Here is a 20,560-nt window from a genome sequence, read left to right on the forward strand (position 1 = left end):
TCGCCCCCAGCATATGCAAATTGTCAAAGTGATGCTAAGGGAATCGATCGCTCACCAGGGCATAAGATCACCCACCATGTCTTAGCGAGCAGCCAGCATATGCCCAATCGCCCAGGCAGAGCCGCCCACCAGCACACATCATCTCCAGGAAGTGTATTAAAACATTGGTACATTGAGGACTATTGGAAGTGATTGCAGCGCTTGTGGTTGCCTTACCCTGCTGCAAGCACTGCGAGGACTTCAGTGTAAAAAACAGGCATTTGACATTTACTTTGACGCTGCATGTTAATTATGCATGCCTCTAAAATGGCATTGAAACACTCAGGCATGCCTGCATTCGCACCTCCACTCCCCCGTTATTAGTGTCCTGTCATTATTACCACCCACAAACGACCTCTCCTGTCACTCATTTCACTGGGATGTCTTTGCTGAGCGAGCGATCGGCATGCGATCACACAGAATAGTTTGCGCATGCACAGAACGAAGCATGACCAAACCATCGGGCCACTTGCGAGCGCACAGCGCTAGAGAGAGACTCTGAATGAGGTCCTCTATCTGCCCTCATACACTAGTAACAAAAAAGTGCAAGTTCACTTTAACAATCAAAAACACAACACAGCATAGCCTGTTTGTTTGCATTGTATGACTGTGCAGTGTGTGACAAACACACATACACTAACAATGATGCCTGTAGTGACTTTTCTCACACCCACACATCTACCTACTCAGTCTCAACAACAACTCTTTATCCCCTGATTGAATCCCAAAATGGTGTTTTAGTACACAGCCCCAAGCCACACACTCTCCCTCCACTCTCCTATGTGAAATCACACTTGATCATGAGGTAGGGAATTCTATGTCAAATTCAAAACATGAGTGATCCAAACTTGGCACGAAGAACTGAGCTGGGACTCAGATTCACTCCGAACCCCTAAGTTTAGATTTGTTAATTTTTGGTGAAAAGCCAATCACTCATCTCTAGGAAAATGTTCAATTTTAATGTGTGTTATTTGTGTCCTTTTTGAATATTTTGAAGGAATTATATTGCATTTATTGTCAGTTTATTAATTTATTCATTTACTCAGTGAAGATATACTGTATCTGTCATAACATTTACATTCCTAAGTCATATGTGAGTGTAATATTCAGGTGCATTATTCATCATTATTATCAGTCAGGAAAACATTAAGAAATAGCAGATATTAAATGTATAACAATATACTGTACTTGCATAGAAACCACAAACAAGTATTTAAGTTAACAGAATCCATTGGAAGAGTGATGCAAACATAGTGACTTCTACATATTTTCTATATAAGTACATACTGTAATTATTAAAATAAAATGTTTAATTAATAAACTTTTAAAGGATATCAGGTCATATTATAAGAAATTGTTTTTTTTCCCAAGCAAAAAAAGTTCTTTTCTGTCCTTTGCAGGTCTCATCAGGATATTATAGCATTTAGGGAAAAATATACAGCTTAGTATCCCAATGCATGAGGATAATATAGCAAACACCTCTACAATGACCATATGTTTCCCATTACTGCTCAGATAGGCTGGGATGGCAGAGACCCACACACTGCAGAACACCAGCATGCTGAATGTGATGTATTTGGCCTCATTATAGATGTCAGGTAATGTCCTCACCATGAAAGCCAGAACAAAGCTCACAGCTGCCAGTAACCCCATGTATCCCAACATGAAATAAAAGGCCAACACCGAACCCTCATTACATTGGATGATGATAGTCCCAGGATATGTGTCCATGTTACACTCCTGAAATGGAGGAGAAACTGACAACCAGATAACACCATTCAGGACCTGGACAGATGAGCAGATCAGCACTAAAGCATTTGGTAATTTTACTCCCAGCCATTTTCTCCAGTAGCTTCCAGGTCTTGTGGCCTTAAAAGCAATGCAAACTGTGATAGTCTTGGCCAGAACTGAGGACACCACAATAGTAAATATGATTCCAAAGCAGATTTGGCGCAGCATGCAGGTTATATCCACTGGGCGACCAAGGAAAATAAATACACAGAGTAAACTCAACATAAGAGAGATGAGCAGAATAAAGCTGAGGTTCCTATTATTAGCTCTGACAATTGGTTTGTTCTGATATGAATAAAATAGTCCAATTATGAAGACAATTATCACAGAAAATAATAGAGCTGTGACAGAGAACACTGAGGTTATAGGATCCACTTCATATGATAGAAACTCCTGAGCCTTGGCAATGCATTTGTTCTTTGTGTCATTAGGCCATTCATTACCAGCGCATTTCACACAACTTTCATTATCTGTGGAAAAATGTGACAAATTATTTATTGTACAGTGAAGTTATTCTCATTGTCCCTATATCTCACTTTATCTTACTTTCTCTTCCTTGCTCCCTAACTTGGATAGTGAACATGTACAACTAGAGGAAAATGGTAAGTGCTTTGTTAACAAACTATCCATAAGAGATATGTTCTGATTTTATAAATTGAATATAAATTCCCTTTTTATGAAATAGTTATTTATACCTTTTATTTCATTCCATCTACCTCAGTATATTTATCGGGCCTGATTTGGAGAAGTACACTATGCTGATGTTTTCACAGTTGTACAATTATCATCAATCTGCGCAATGCATCTGAGTCGCACTGTGCATGTGTTAAATTACATTATTGTAATTGATTGCAGCATCTTTTTACCCGCAGTGTGATTGACAGACAGGCACTGTTTGGGGAGGTAACAGGGAGTAGAAGCAAAAAAGCAGGCATGTTGTGGCTGTTATTGTTGTGTGTCACACCCTGGCATCAGGTGTCTCACATGTATATTGAGGCTAGGTGTATAAGGACAGACCTGTATAGTATATATCCTGCTTTTATTCTGACACAATAGGACACTACACACATTACTAATTATTTTTGGGCCAATAGTAATAAATGTTCTTTCAAAACCAAATTGACAGTGCCCATTGTGTTACCATGTATTCCATGAAAATGCGTACCTTAAATGGCTACAATGCTTTAATTTATATATTATTATTATTATTATTATTATTATTATTATTATTATTATTAAATAATAATAATAATAATAATAATAATAATAACAATGTAGCACTTTTAACCCAAAAGGATTCAAAGTGCTTGGCATTTGCATTTAAAAAAAATATGTGATTCAAAATAAATACAAATAGAACTAAGCTTTTGGGTTTTATATTTGAGGAACTAAAGGGACAATAAGGAAATGCATGAGTAAGCAGGTAAGTCTTGAGTCTGTGTATGAAGAATTCTTGATTAGACGTCTCTCAAACTGTGAGGAAGCATGTTGCATAGAGTTGGAGTGCACAAGTCGACCCTCAAATTAATTAGGGAGATTCTAGTTACTTCTAATCATTCTTAATCTACAAATCAAAGATGTGAGTGGGGTAGATGGAATCAGAACCAACTTCAGGTACCTTGGACCCTGGTAATGTAGGACTTTCAAAAGGTTAATGATTGTCCTACAGACAATAAGAGTTAGAAAAGCAAGACTCATCTATAGTGTGGATTTCCATTATATCTTTTCTTTGGGACTATTAAAGAAAGCTAATTCAGTTATACATCATTTACAACTATGACTGTATGTAAAGTTAGTGCAAAGCCATAGCACTTAACCCTTTTACACATAATGCAGTATATACTATGATATATTTATTTTCTATTGGCCCATTTAGAGACACCAATTAACCCTTCATAAAATTGATCAAGTGACAAAATCTTAGGAAAGTGCCAATACCACGCCTTTTTTCATTTAAAATTTTAGGAGCTATTTGGTTGAGATAATTTTTCCTATCTGCAAATCAACTGGTCCACTATCATTTAGTCTGGTGCAAGTCAGCAACCGCACTGTCAGGAATTTAATCACCAGTTCCCGATGCAAAGTCTGCCCAGCGGAATTACATATTTTCGGCATTTGGTTCACTGGTGCCGAGCGTAGCTCTCATCACTTTCAAATTCTCGCTCCTTTGCTGACTGATACTTCTCGTGCAGTAATGTGTCATACCATCAGTGAGGATGCTGGTTCATGGGCATAGCCATCTTGCTTCTGCCATGTAATGTTGGATCATCCAATTAGATCTAGCTCTCAGGTCTGCTGGGAAGCAGTCACCAATCAGTGACAGGCACTGCCTATATAAACTCTTCATGGACGTTCATTCAGTGCCTGTACAATGTCTTCTCAAGTCCTAGTATTTGGCTGCTGATACCTTCCAGTCTTGGAATATCTAAGTATCTCTGTGTTCTACGCCTTTGTCTATAGATGCTACTTTGGGTAGAAACCCAGAACAAAGAAATATGCTACTTTGGGTACCTGAGGCACCTAAAGACGCACACCTGCGTATTCCATCCATATCTCCGAGACGCATCTCAGAGTACTACACCCAGAGTTCAACACACCTTTGTGTACTTAAAAGACCCACACTCATCACAAGCCAAAGTAATCACAGTCTAGATGGATACACCTATCTACCTTTGACTTAGGATTCCCATCTCATTTTGCTGTGTGAACCCCGGTGACCTGGACTAAGGATTCCTGTATATGTCTGGTGAGAATAATTCAGTGTCATCTGACTTGTGTCCTGCTTGTCATGGACTTTATACACCAGCACCAGTTGTCCTACTTCAAGTATGCTGTTACCTTCTATTCATGGATTCTCAGAACTCACATGCTAAAGTTATTTCCTTTCATTCTGGACTATTAGTTCTGCTTCTTTTCATCATACTAACCAGTTCCCTGTTTCTCAATAAAACCCTGTATTCATTACCATCAACTTGGGTATAACCTTATTTCTTCTATGAGGAAAAGCTATCTGAAACCTCCTCAGTTTCTGCTACCACTGTCCCAGCCCACAGAGTCTGATTCATCACAGGATGCCAACTTTCCTAGAGTTGTGACAGTTTGTATAGCCATAATGAATCCTCAACATGATCAGGCTTCTGGGGCACAAGCCCTGCATAACCTTGCAGCTCAACTGGAGACACAGGAGAATACACAAACATGAGTACTCCAATGCTTACAGGAACTTTCAGTTTATTTGGATCAGATTCAAGTCTGTCCACCCTCCATGGCAGCCATTTCATGAGTCACCCCAGCAGGTGCTATGAGAGTCGCTAAATCTCAGTTACACCTCCCGACTCCAAATTGCTTTGATGGTAACCACAAGGATTGCTGTGGGTTTCTTTACCAGTGTGAAGTGCACTTTGAACTCCTCCCACAAAACTTTCCTTCTCCTTGAGAAAAAGTAGCATATATTATTTATTTCTTGACTGACACAGCATTGGATTGGGTAACCCCACTATGGGAGAGGAACAATCTGCTGGTTTTGAACTACCTAGAATTAATTCACTCCTTCAAGAGAATATTCGATGAGCCAGGCAGGTCAGTTGCAGCCTCTTTCGACATTCTTCAAATAAAACAAGGGTCTTGCCCTGTTGGGCAATATGTGGTGCAGTTCCAAGCAGTAGCAGCTGAGGTACTGTGGAATAACAAAGCTTTGAAAGCTGCCTACAGGATTGGTCTCTCAGATCGTCTCAAGGATGAATTGGTCACATGGGATCTACCGGACAATATGAAAGATTTGATATCTCTTAGTGTCAAAATAGATCTACAAATATGTGAACGAGGTATTGAAAACAGCCAAGGTACCCATCTTAGGAGTTGTCCACTACCTCAGCCTCGCACTTCTACTTCTGGTAACAAAGAGCTGATGCAAGTGAATCATGCCAAACTAATGGAAGAGGAGAGAAAGGGTAGATGGTGACATTATCTATGCCACTACTGTGCTTCATCGGAACACTTTCTGAATAAATGCCCATTGATACCAGGAAACAGGTGAACCTCTGTGAGGAGGGAGTCAGACTAGGGGTTCTTGTGGCATACTTCCCAAATCAAGATTGTTCCATTCCTTTCTTTATCTAAGACATCAAATCTCAATTTTTAGACTTCTCCACCCTGATTGATTCTGGTGCTGCTGGAAACTTCATTTACTCATCCGTAGTACAGCAGTTAGCTGTTCCAGTATGTCTCCTGTCTTGCCCTATTACTGTCAGCGCTGTCAACAGGACATGGATTGATAACGGGATTATCACCCATACAACCAAAGCGGGTCGATGGTGGGCGAATGCGCATGCACACGATGGAGGGAGCTCTGTCGTGCACATGCACGAGACCCGGCGAGCGACGAGAAATACGTCGCTCGGGGTCTCGCACCAAAGGGGGCGTGCTGTCGATGGTGACTGAGAAAATCATAGTCTAACACATGGAACAAATGGAGTTTATGGTCATCCCAGCTACTACCCATGAAGTAGTCCTTGGACTTCCATGGTTAAGTTGGCACAATCTGCATATCGATTGGTCTACTGCTCAGAGTTGCGGACCAAAAGGTTCATCCTTCTGTTGCTATTCCTCATCAGTACCTGGACCTTGCTGACATATTTTTGGAGCAAGCGGCCAATAAACTGCCACCTCCTTGGCCTTGGGATTGTCCCATCAACCTGATGCCTGGAAAAATGCCTCCCCGGGGTTGTGCAAATCCTTTGTTGATTCCAGAGTCCCAATCCATGTCTACATATATCCATGTAAACTTGCAGAAGGGATTTATCTGACTTTCCTTGTCTCCTGCCGCTGCTGTTTTTTATTTGTCAAGAAAGAAGATGGAGGATTCCAACCATACATCGACTATAGGGGTCTAAACGACATCACCATCAAGAATAAATACCCCTTGCCCTTCATCACCGAGCTCTTTGACCAGGTTAAAGATGCCTGCATCTTTTCTAAACTAGATCTCAGAGGAGCCTATAATTTAATAAGAATTTGAGAAGGTGATGATTGAAAAACTGTTCAACTCCCGGGATGAGCATTACAAATATCTAGTGATGCCCTTCAATCTCTGTAATGGTCCAGCAGTATTTCAAGAGTTTGTCAATGAGATCTTCCGGGATGTTTTATATCATTTCATCATTGTCTACTTGGATGACATTCTATTTTTTTCAAATTATCTCAATACCCATCAACTACATGTCAAAATGTTTTGCTCCATTTGTGTGTCAATCACCTCTTTGGAAAATTGTCAAAATGTGTTTTCTAGGTTCCCACCATAGCATTTTATGGATATGTGATCTCAGGTTCAGAGTTGAGGATGGATCCCGAGAAACTCAAGGCTTCCAATATTTGGTTTTACCCGCCTTGTTGAAGGCTATTCAGAGAATCCTGGGCTTTGAGAACTATTACAGGAAGTTCATTAAGTCTTTCTCCACCATTGTGGCACCCATCACCCAGCTGATTGGTCTCTGGAAGCTTTCCTATCTTTTCAGACTCTTAAGCAAGCTTTTTCCTCTGCACCAATTATTTTACAGCCTGACCTTGAAAAACCCTTTGTTCTGGAGGTGGATGCATCAATGGAGTGGGAGCAGTATTGTCTCAGACATCTCCAGATGGGAAGCTCGTGTCCTGTGGGTACTTTTCCCATAGACTCTCCCCAGCCAAGAAGAACTATTCCATCGGAAACAAGGAACTGTGGGCCATTAAATTAGCTGTAGAAGAATAAAGATATTTTTAGAAGGAGCAAAACATACAATCACCATTTATATTAATCACAAAAATCTCTTGAACCTGAAATTGGCCCACAGCTTGAATCCTCGCTAGGCCCACTGGGTGTTCTTTTTCTCACATTTTTACTTTGTTTTGAAATATCACCCAGGGTCTTTAAATGTCAAAACCGATGCCCTTTCCTGGTCTATGTTGGAAGAAAATGAGCAAACCTCCATGCAGTTGTATATTATTGTCAATCCCTTGGCCTTTGCAACCACTGATGTTTCTCCTACTCCTCCTCAAGGAAACACATTTGTTGCTCTAGAATTATAGATCAAATTGCTAACCTGGGCTCATGACTCTCTCCAGACATTCAGGAGTACATAAAACATATTATTTTCTGCTACAAAAGTATTGGTGGCCCTCCATGAAAATTGAAGTACAAGAATTTATATGATCCTGTTCTAAATGTGTTCAGCATAAAATTTCACGACAATCTCCTGCAGGGTTACTCCATCCCCTGTTGATTCCAGTCAAACCTAGGTCACTTATTTGATGGACTTTATTACTGACCTACCAGAGTCCAAAGGATTTTCTGTCATCTGGAAGATAGTGGACCATTTCACTAAAATGGCCCACTTTGTCCCACATCTTCCTACTGCTGCCACATTGGCATTACTATTCATTAAAGAAATCTTTTGTTTACAAGGACTGCCTCAGGAGATAGTGTCAGATCATGAGTTCAATTTCTGACCAGTTCTGGAGAGCTCTGTGTTTCACTATACATATTAAGTTACAGTTTTTCTCTGCCTACCACCCGCAATTGAATGGTCAAACTGAGAGGGAAAATTAAGACCTTGAATCTTTTCTCAGAATATATTTATCCTCTTCTCAAGATGACTAGACAGACTGGATACCATGGACGGAGTTCACCCACAATTTCCATTATCATTCATCTACTGGGGTTAGTTCCTTCTTTGCCAACTATGGGTTACATCCACACATCCCTGAATTCCAGGCTTCACCCACCGTGGAAGTTCCTGCTGCCAATTCTGCTCTACAACATTTAGCGCACATTTGGAGACAAGTTCAGCTGTCCCTTAAGAAGGCATCACATAACTACAAAGTCTTTGTGGACAGAAAGTGCTCTGCTGTGCCAAAGTTCTCCCCTTGTGACTGTGAGTGGCTTTCTATAAATAATTTGAGACTCAAGGTGCCTACCATGAAATTCACTCCTCAGTTCTTTGGGCCAATCCAGATGAATCAAATAATTAATCATCTGGCATGTAATAATAATTTTATAATAATAATTTTATAATAATAATTTTATTTATATTGCACTTTTCTCCTAAAGGACTCAAAGTGCTTTACATTTACAGTACAAAATACAAAATAAGCTTAAACAAGGGACATAAGTGAAATGCTTGGATGAATAGGTGAGTCTTGAGTCTATTTTTGAAGGATTCTAGAGTGGAGCCCTCTCAAATTTTGTGGGGAAGTGAGTTCCAAAAGGTTGGAGCAACAAAACTGAAAGCTCGACCCCCAGACAAATTCTGTGAGATTCTAGGTACTGTTAATAGTCCTTAGTCAACGGATCGCAGTAATCAAGTGGGACAGTAAGGAATCAGAAAGGCTTCAGGTAAGTATCATCTACCTCCTAACCTCTGAATTCTAAACACTTTGTTCTCTGCTCAAATCGCTTCCGTATCAAGATTCCCACAACTCCACCTGTGCAGACTGCTTGGGGATCATAGTTTGAGGTTTTGAAGATCTTAGATTCCCATTGATACCAAGGATGATTACAATATCTTGAGGATTGGAAGTAGTATGGCCATGAAGAAAGGTCATTGAACAAGACTGCAGATGTACATGTACATTGGTTGATGTGCAACTTTCAATTGAGATTTCCACAGAAATCTAAAGGGCATCTGGAGTACACCCATAAAAGGGGTGGTCTGTCAGGAATGTGATCAGCAGGTCCCAATGCAAAGTATGCCCAGCGACATTATGTACCTGCGGCTTTTGGTTCACTGGCGCTGAGCGTGGCTCTCATCACTTTTAAACTCTCGCTCCTCTGTTGACTGATACTTCTCATGCAGTAATGCGTCATCCTCCAATACCATCAGAAAGGATGCCGGTTCATGGGCGCAGCCATCTTGCTTCTGCCATGAGATGTTGGATCATCCAATTAGATCTAGCTCTCAGGTCTGCTTGGAAGCAGTTGCCAATCAGCAACAGGCACTGCCTATATAAACTTTTCATGGACATTCATTCAGTGCCTGTACAACATCTTCTCAAGTCCTAGAATTTGGCTCCTGATACCTTCAAGTCTAGGACTTTCTAAGTATCTCTGTGTTCTACTCCTTTGTCTAAAGATGCTACTTTGGGTAAAATCCCAGAACCTCGAAAGACTCTATTTTTGGTACAAACCCAGAACACCAAAAGACACTACTTTGGGTACAAGCCTGTAGCACCCAAAGACACTATTCTGGGTACCAAACTGGAGCACCTAAAAATGCACACCTGCATATTCCATCCAAATCTCTGTGATGCATCTCAGTGTACTACACCCAGAGTTTGAAGCACCTTTGTGTACTTAAAATACCCACACTCATGGCAAACCAAAGTCATCACAGTCTAGCTGGATACACCTATATACCTTTGATGTAGGATTCCCATCTCATCTTGCTGGGCGAACCCCGGTGACCCAGACTCAGGATCCCTGTTTTTGTCTAGTGAGGATAATTCAGTGTCATCTGACTAGTGTCCTGCTTGTCACGGAGTTTATACACTAGCACCAGTCGTCCTACTCGAAGTATGCTGTTACGGTCTATCCACGGATTCTCAGAACTCACATGCTAAAGTTATATCCTTTCATTCTGGACTTTTAGTTCGGCTTCTGTTCATCATGTTAACCAGTTCCCTGTTTCTCAATAAAACCCCATATTCTTTACCATCTACCATCAACTTGGGAATAACCTTTTTTTACTATGAGGAAAAGCTATCTGAAACCTCCTCAGCTTCTGCTACCACTGTCCCAGCCTGCAGAGTCTGATCCATCACAGGAGGCCAACTTTCCTATAGTCGTGACACACACAAAACTACATCATGATTCTAAAGCCAATGCAACCTATAATTTTCTGTTTGTCTGCTATGTTTGTTTGTGAGTACTGAATGAGTTCTTTGTGGTATTTGGTTTCTAGGCTCTTTGGGGCACTACCTTTCTTGCTGCTGTGTCTATACATTGGTTGTGTGGTTTGTGCTGGTATTTTTTCATTTTCATTTTGGTGTGGTCACTGATCAATGAGGTTGTGCTAATTGGTTATGGGTGTTTTGTAGGGGAGAACTGCCTTGGGCCATGGGTGTATGGCTATTTTGTACTTTCAGGGTGAGGCAGATTCCTAGTTGTTGAGGATATGTTGGCTTTTTACTGTATTATTTGAATAAACTGAGTGGAAACATTGAGGTGGACTACCTAGTAGAGATGTGCGGTTGGTTTTCTTGAAATATTAACAGTCCAAAACTTAAGGGTTCTAAGTCAAATCGAGTCCCAGTTTGGAATAATTTGGGGGTTCCAAGTTGAACCAAGCACAGTTCAGCTCAGATATCAGTTCAGAACTCAGATTTAAAAACTGACCAGGTTTTGGATTGCAAGTAAACAGGTCAAAATAACATAATTTTAGTAATTTTTACCAATGTTTTAATTGATTTTTAATAGATCTTAACGAAATTCAAAACTGAACCAAAACCAAATCCAAACTAAAACACTTGAAGGTGATTTTGCCAAACTAAAACTCGATGAGGAATTAGAACCAAAACCAAAGCATGGGGGTCTGCGCACTTCTCTACTATTTAGGTTATGGTCTATGGCCAGTTTGGCTTGACATATTTTGTTGGTATGGTGGCTGTTGGCCTCTTACTGAACTTTTGTTGATGGACATAGATCCTGGTTGAGTTTGAAGAGCTTTGAGCTTTGGTATTAATTTTACTATTGAAAAATCAGTTGGGCACTTTGTTCTGTGTGTTGTATTTATGGCTTTTGGTTGTGTGGTTAGGCAATGTTCTTGTTTGTCTGTTTTTTTTCTTGTTTTTAAGTCATACAGTATGCTATTATCATTGTTAGCCGGTGTCAAAGGAATTATAATCAGCAGATATACAGTATGTGATGCAGGTTGTGATTGCAAATCAACTGATGGAGGAATTGTTTGTGTCACAACCCTAGAGGGAACTTCTTGTGAGTGATAGATATCCCTTTGCAACTCTGGCTGTTCCATGTGTCTTGTGATCACTAGGTAATGCAGCTATTGGGTGAATGATTTTGTACAACTGTGTCCTCATACAATTAACATCTAAACATCATATAATACAACACTCCCTGAGAGGTGCATAATAAAATTTTTCTTAAAATGTAGCATTTTATTTGCATCACAGATACAGCAAAACACCACTCTAAGGGGTATATTATTACAGCTTGGGCTTTTAGAAGTGGAGATGTTACCCATAACAACAAATTAGATTATAGCTATTATCTTATAGAAGGTGCTAGATACATGTTAAATCAAATCTTATTGGTTGCTATGGGCAACAACTCCATTTTAAAAACCCACAATTTAGTAAATATACACTAATTGCACTAGAAACATCGGGCTGCAACTGTAATTGCATAGGTATTAGTTTTAAACATGTACAAAGTCGCAGAGACAGCACAACAGAAGCTGAAGATGCTGCATCGTAACATTTCTATATATTCAGACTCATTTACACAAATATGTATAAAATGTGTCACATCAAACTGATCGCTGCAATCTAGCAATATTTGAGTTTTTGCAACTAGTTGTTTTATTTATGCGAATAAGATGAACATTTTGGGTGAGAAAGACGCTCGGTGTGGCTGAGTCGATTAGGGCCTGCCACACCAGTAGAGGCTGTTTCATGTGACTGAAGCCATAGTGTTAAGGGGACACATTTACAGATGCAGCCAGTTAGTTTGTTGCAGATCGCGCCCATGAATCACGCTATGCACCACACTATGCTTGGGGGCATCCCTGATTGCAGGACTGTGTCTCTTTTCATACCTATGGAGAAACACTTGCACATCCCCAATTGCGACTGAATGGATATGCTATTGTGCATCCCTTATCGCTGGAAGGCATCTCGCGGCATGCTTGGCAAGACTCGCTGCACTATGAGCAACAATGAAGCTGGGCCCCTCTGTAATTGCCTATTTTATTTCTGATTTCACATCACAAATCAATTGGGTGCCACTGCAAGTGTACGTCTCCATGGAGAGGGTGTGGAGCTGTTTCAGACTAAACATTTTTTTGTTTTTTTGTGATTGGTAGTCATGGAAGATATACTAACTCACTGCTTACCTTGCTGTGGTGAAGAGGCAGCATCATTAATGGATGCAAGTAACACAGGATGTGTCACAGCCTGCACAGGTGCACCGCAAGGGGGTCTGGAACTTACTTGTCTGGGTGGTCTGGTGGGGTTCATCTGGTGTGGGTGCAGCATGCTGGCAGCTAGCTGGGTGTGTGGGCAGGTTCCTGAGTGGCAGCGCTAAGTCTCTGGCATGGTGGAGATGTGGTGGAGTCTGTGCTGATGCTGCTGGGTGCTGGTCACCAAAATCTTGGCTCTTTTCACATGACAGGAATGAGCCAATCCAGTCTGCATGATTCACAGTGGGCTCTGACAGCCAATCCACCCCAAGCACTTTGTACTTAAGGGCTTCCTTGGTTTTCTAGAGTTGCCAGTGCAACATCTTACACAGCTAGTCTGTGTGCTAGTTCTCTGTGCTCCATAATGTCATTTGGTTCCAGTGTTCCAGTTAGCAGTACACTATTGTAGAATTATTTTGCTTCCCTCTCCACCTGAAAGTGTCACTGCCAGTTGGTCTGTTCTGTCTCAGTTCTGGTGACCTAAACTGCTGCTTGTGCTACATTATAGAGTCTTCTCCACCAGCATTCTCTGCCAGCACCAGTACTGGGTTCCTGCACCTCAGCTGCTCCACAAGTGGTGTTCTGCATTCCCTGAAGGGATTAGCTTTTTGTATCCTTTTTCCAGACCACCCAACTCAGAATCTTCTGCTAAGGAGGATAAATTAATGAATAGGAATTCCCTTTGTACAGCCTCATTCCAATTTCTGGAAACTGCTTGCAATGACTTCCCTGCACCCAATCTAAGACCACATTCCACTTTGGATGTGACAGAAAGGAAGTTGCTTGGTATTTGATGGAGGTGCGGCTAGGGGCACAATGCTGGTGGGGGGACCTTGTGAGTGGGAAAAATACTTGTCCAGCTCAGGCATTATAATGTTTCTTGTGATTACTGGATAGTATAACTGATGGGTGAGTTATTTTGATGCCACCGTAATTTGATTATCTAAATATCCAAATTATTTTTAATTATTGTGACAAATGTTTTACCACCATTGTCTGTTTCTTTATTTTTTATTAAAGTACTATGTAAGGTTTAATGTCAATTATTTAAGGTTCAGATGGGAAGTACTTATTTAAGGAACACAGTAGGTCAATTGGCAAGGTGCAGAACTTTTAGCTGATAGGTGGCATTTGGGAAGACTTTGACACCACAATATACTCTTGTTTGGTACACCTGTTTTCTACTCTATTTCCTTATCTGTACCAGCCATGCATACAATTAAATAAGTGTTCTAAAAACCAACAAAAAATTATCTATAATTGTCCAGAAAATAAAAATCTAACACATTGTTTACAAATTTGTTTGCTTTTAAACCACAATACTCTAGTGGATTGGCATATATTTTGGCAAATTAAAATTTTCTTTCGTTGCTAAATATAATCTATTGAATCCAAATTTGCAAACCCCTACATAGTTCTCATAAAGTTAATTTTTTTATTGCCAAATTATTATCAAGGCAATTTTTGAAGATAATCAAAATGGGCCCTGATAGGATGTCTAAAAATTAAACTGACTGCTTATGTAATCACTTTTCTTCCAAGTTCAGGATTAGTTATAGATGTCGGAAAGCAAGCTTGAAAAAAAGCTAAGCTTCTTAGAGCTTGATATGACATGTCACAATGCAAACAGAATTCTATGGGAACCATGTTTGTGATAAAAAATAAATAGCCTGCAGCAATTACCTCCAATATTTTTGTCACCCTAATAATACATAGGGGTAGCTGACTTAATGTGATAATGCAAGAGTTTGTTATGAAGCACCAGAGTATTTGTATAAGACCCCCAGAGCCACGCTACAGAGGTATTCTACCAATAACAGTTGAAACAACATTTAGCTGTGAATCACTGCAATTCCTGGCACTGTTGTAGAAACATATATATGTAATAAACTATGTTCATTTACTGCTGTAAGTAATTTGGGTCTAGTTTAGACCCTGGAGATATATAATCTCAAACAAATATTTCAAAATATAGTGATTTCTGCACTTCCCATTGAATATTATTTGGTGACCAACAAATAAAATATACAAATTTGTTTGCTCTCTATTAATAAACAGGAGGCTTGATGAAATGTACCTATATGGTTTTAATATAAAAGACATAGACACACAAAACAATACAATGTGAAAACCAATTACTACACACATATAGAGCAGCACTTGACAATTACATATAAAAAAATGTCTCAACCCTAATACCTTCAAAGTAGATATAAAATATCTATTTCCTATTACTCAACTTGGATTCTAGGCCACACAAAAAAGTTACTTAGTTGCTATGCAAAGTTCCACAGATGTAATGTAGGATATCTGTTTAGCATAACATAAATCAATTATTGATCAGTTCAGAATCCTCACTTATTCTGCAGGCATGCCAGTTACTTAGTCAACAGCCATATGCAATTTGTTAACATTTGCATCCCAGTGTTACACAGAGTTAATTTCCGATATAATCTCCTAAGAATAAAGTTACCCCAATCTTTAAAGGCCAATATCCTATTTGTACCCAAGGGGATGAGCAGTAAAGTAATCAGTGTGATGGTGTGGCCATGGCAAGGTCTGTTATGGCTGCTGTTCTTTTCCCCACAAGGGGCCATGGCATGATGTAGGGGTGGCACTCACACTGGCATGCAGTGGCTGTTAGTGGTCTCTTTCCTGGCTGCTTGGTACAAATGTCTATTTCCCAGCATATACCGAAGAAGTGTCAGGAACCAAGGTAGTCTGGAGGGTGACGTCAATGCGTTTCATCCCGCAAATCACTGGGACTTTCTCAAGACTCTTGAGAAAGTTCCAGTGATTTGCGGGAGGAAACACTAATAGTTCTAAGGGCTGATAATTTATAGCAGCACATGGTTCAATAACAGAGGTGGACAATCACTGTGTATGGGAGATTAAGGTTGCAAATATGTACAACAGCAGAGATAATCACTGTGAATGGTAGATGAGCTTGCAATAATATTCAATGGCAGAGATAGACAATCACTGGAATAGCAGGTGCAGCTTGCAAAAAATAGCAGAGGAAGATAATAACTATGATAGCAGAGTTGATAGCAGTTGGAGCAGGATATAACAGCTTGCATATCGTAACTTTTCACTAAAGAATGCTGAGGTTTTAAATATAAAATAGCTCCCAGTTTGTAGAGACAAGATTCAGGTTTCTATCAAAATAAGGGTCTTCAGATACACAGACCAGGAAAGGCACAAGCAGGGGAGACACCAGTACACAGGATATTTTTTTCAGAATTGTGCATGCAGATGTTTGTCAGAAACCCAAGACCTCTCCTCCGGCCCATATCCTTTCCAATGGACAAGGAAATGCACTGTACTTGACCTTGGTCCTTTTTTGAACCTAGAATCTTTTACACCTCATTAATTGATAACCTTGGACCAGCACTGGTGATGGTCATCCAGAGGATAAATATATTATTATTATTTAACGAGGAGCAAAGTTATCTCCCAATCTGAGCAATGAACTGGGTACCTCTGTCTGACACAATATCCAATTATAAGCCATGTAACCTGAAAATATGTTGGAGGAATAATGATGCAGAATGTTTGGCTTGATTAATGGAGTAAATTTGCCATCTTGATGAAACAATCTATCACCACCCAGATAGTGTTAAAACTCGAGGAAATCAGCAAAACCACAATAATATCCATAGAGATGTGTGATCATGGCTTGTTGGGAATAGACAAAGGCAGGAGTGGACCTATAGGGCCGACTCAAGCAGTTTTGTTCCTGGCACCAATTTCATTTATACTGCACAAATGATTTGAATCTCTGATAGAAGGCCACCAGACATAACGGTTTAATAATTCCAAAGTTCTAGAGGCTCTGGATGTCATTTGCACCTTTCAAATGCTCTGGGGTGAACAAAAGACTCAGAAATTAAAGGTATTTTAGAAATTTCTTACATATTTTTTATTTAAGAAAACTGCATGATAAGCCATTGGCCTTGATGTTTTTAGACACAAGTCTGTACGTAATAATTAAATTAAATTAAATTGGGTAAAGAATAATGCCTAGTGCTTATCTTGAATTAAGGGCCTGATTCAGACTCAGACGCTAAGCCAAGATCACTCACAGCCAAAAGGTGCCGGGTATGCAAATTCTGCATTCGCACTGTGTGGTGTAAGGACGCCCTCTATGTCTTAGAGAGCGATGGTAGAGTGAACACACACCAGAGTATAAAGCCGCCCACCTTTTTTTCTTAGCACACGTCATCTCCAGGAAGTGTGTGATTACTCGGTAACATGTATAACCATTGGAGCTACATGCAGCGCTTGAGGTAGACCCTACCCCACCACTAGCACTGCAATCACTGCAGGCTGAAGTACAACCAAGTGACTTGTACAATGACACTTCCATGCTTATTATACACACCTTTAAAATTCCATTTTGATGCCCAGACATGCCTGCATTTGCAGCACCACTCTCCCATTCACAAGCACCTTCCCCTGTAACCACAGATAAACGGCACTATCTGTCACTCAAAATAGTTCTCAGTCTTTATTCTAAAAGCACATGATCTTACCAATCACAGAGACTGGTTCGTGCAAGCACAAGGTTATGTATATGAATGCGCAGATGGGCAACAATCGCCGATTGCAAGTGATCACGGCTTAGCATCTGGATCTGAATCAGGCCCTAAGTCTCTTGAGCAACTCTAAGTATAATACATTTTTGTGGTCTGTGATGACTGTGGGCCTGATTCAGACATGCTTGCAAGCACTTGAGCGCTAGGGTCGATGGTGTGCCCTGCACACGCACAGCAGCCGCACTGCACGTGTGCAAGCCCTGGAGTGAGAGAGAAAAACTCTTGCTCTTTGGCTCACTACAAAAGGGGTGGCTCTCGATGATAATCGACAGCTCGCCCATTTTATAGGCATGGCGGGGGGGTGGCTTCACAAACAGAGGTGTTCCCAAGCGAACACCTGCCATTTGTGGGTGGCCCCACTGACATCACCAGTGATGTCAGTGAGAGAGCTTCTTGCTCTAATAGAGCCAGAAGCTCTCTTGGGCTTGCGGCCTCGAGACCCAACCACAAGGGTCTCGTCGCAAGCCCGATGGTCAAGACCATCGCGACCATCATCCTGGCCACTCACAATAGCTGTGGGTGGTCACCCACAGCTATGTGAGTGGCCCGAAGGCCGCACAAAAAAAATGCACAGATTCAGAGCGTCCTTCTCTGAATCAGGGCCTGTGTCAGTATGTTTTACTCTCTCCAGCCAATGTCTCTAATTCTAAAATGCCCATTTGATTGCAAGTAATTCACAATTACCAATGTTCTAATTACTTTCTGCAATCAATAATTTCCATGACAAAAAAGCACAGATATACAATTTATTTTTGACAGGATTCTTCTAAGAAGGATTTGCACCTACCCTGATGTCAGAGGCATCCACTTCCATAATAAAAGGCCACTCTGGGTTCGGATGTTGAATAATTGTTTCTAAAACAAAGGCTTGCTTTAGAGTTTCAAAAACTTGAATACCTTGTGGGGACCAACTGAAAGTGTCAGCTCCATGTTTTCTTAAGGCAGTGATTGGGGCAGCCAGTACAGACTACTGTAGGTACGATTAAAACATATATAATAATTTACAAAGCCAGGCAGCTCTTTTTTCATCCTATGATCCCTAGAGCACCTGTCAATTTTAATTGAGACTTTAGAACTGGATACTGGACTAGGAAATCATTGATTTTCTCAGAGAATTCAAGCCAGAATTGGCCACATAAAGCTGGATCATTTCTAGCACAGTCATTTGACCATCATCTGAACTCTGGCCTAATTCAGAGCCGGACTCTCTGACACAGTGCTCGCTCTGAATCAGGGCCGGCCTTCTTGTTTTTTAGAGCAGCCTCCTGGCCATTCGCATAGCTGTGGGTGACCACCCACAGCTATAGCGAGCGGCTAGGAAGATGGTCGTGATGGTCAAGACCATCATGACTATCAGGCTTGCTACAAGACCCTTGTGGTAGGGTCTCATTGCCGTAAGCCCCAGAGAGATTTCGGCTCTAACAGAGCCGAAATCTCTCCTACTGATATCACTCATGATGTCAGTGGGGCCGCCGCCAAACAGAGGCGTTCACATGGGAAAGCCTCCGTTTGGGTAGCCACGCCCCAGGCCCGCCCACCAAAGGGAGCATGCTGTCACTCAACATCGACAGCACGCCCCATTTGGTACGAGACCCGGAGCAATGGTTTGCCCATCGCTATCCAGGTCTCGCGCATGCGCACAACAGAGCCGGCTCCATCGTGCGCATGCATACTGGGCTACCATTGACCCGCTTGCGAGTGTATTGCGCTTGCGAGCGGGTCTGAATCAGGCCCTCTGTGCAAAAAACCACTGCAGAATTGCATCCCTATTTGAGAATGCAAAGCTGTGATTCTGCCAATGCAACTCGGTCTGGTTCATCATACAGTATAAGATGACTAAAGCTGTAAAAAATGCATCCACAGATTGTAATGCTGAATGATTAGAGTTTTAAACAAAAGCCCAAGTTTGTGGGACTATTTGTATTAGAAAAATAATAATTACTACTTGTTGAGAACCAGAAGAAATAAGCCTTAATTGAAAATATAATTCACAGCTTAATTTGAAGATGAAAAATTGTTTCCGGTCACTGCAAAAACAGTCAAGAAGATTAATTTTGGGTTTGCTTACTGTCCATGGAGAGGAAGTAGCCATCCTACAATTTTCTTCTTGATTTGTTAATTGAAGTGTCATGTCTTTTTATCCTTTGTGTTAAATACTGGATTTGATTCTCCAGAATTTGGTCAGGGCCTGGTGGAACAGGTTCCATACTGACAAAATACTATATCCTGAAGCTAGTGGGCTGGTGATAATGTTATGAAACATCAGAGTATTTGTATGAGACCACAAAAGCCACTCTACAGAGGTCATCTGCCTATAACAGCTTCTTGTTGTTCCCTTAGAGTAAGTTGCAGTCACTAGTACTTTGGATGCCACCAGGTCTTAAAACTCAGGACAGTAGAAACTTAGGCCCTCATTCAGAGCCGCTCGCTATTTGCGGTCGTTCATTCAAAAACAAGGGGTGGCTATTCAAATGATCCGTTCGGTCTGTTCACGCCTCTAAGTCTGAACGAGCGAGCAAAACTTGCGGTTGTAATTTTGAAAAATACGCCACCTTGCCGCTCGCACCATACGTCATGTCCGCTATTTATTAGATTAATCGAGTACATCGAACAGCGTATGAACTGCTCGCTATTCTTGTGGTTGGTTTTTTCGACCGCTATTTTGCGAGCAGTTCTGAGTAAAAAAAAACCAAGTGACGTGGTCAATGACGCTGCTTGATTAATTATGCACTCCCTTAAAATGCCCGTTTTGACATTTAAGCACGCCTGCGTTCTGAATTCCACTCCCCGTTTTCAAACACCTTCCCCTGTTACCACCCACATATGCCTCCTCCTGTCACTCAAAGTAGCAGGCATTCGCTATTTAGCGAACAAACGATTTTCGGCCGCACTGACTGGTTCGCGCATGCATATTACAATCCATACGCGCGCGCAGATGAGCAAACATTGCTCATAATGAACGAG

The 20,560-nt window shown here is 41.0% G+C and overlaps 1 protein-coding gene across 1 annotated transcript in view; it reads right to left on the reverse strand.

Annotated features, from left to right (window-relative positions):
- Positions 1-1,383: 1,383 nt before the first annotated feature.
- The window catches only part of LOC148481213 (vomeronasal type-2 receptor 26-like), a 149,591-nt gene continuing 130,414 nt past the window's right edge, over positions 1,384-20,560 (reverse strand). The window contains exon 6 of the mRNA XM_088453821.1: positions 1,384-2,300. Coding sequence (XP_088309947.1) covers positions 1,384-2,300 — 917 coding nt within the window. The remainder of the gene's footprint in view (positions 2,301-20,560) is intronic.

Source organism: Taudactylus pleione, unplaced genomic scaffold (genome assembly GCF_031769625.1).
Source record: "Taudactylus pleione unplaced genomic scaffold, aTauple2 ptg000592l, whole genome shotgun sequence".
Lineage (NCBI taxonomy): Eukaryota > Metazoa > Chordata > Amphibia > Anura > Myobatrachidae > Taudactylus > Taudactylus pleione.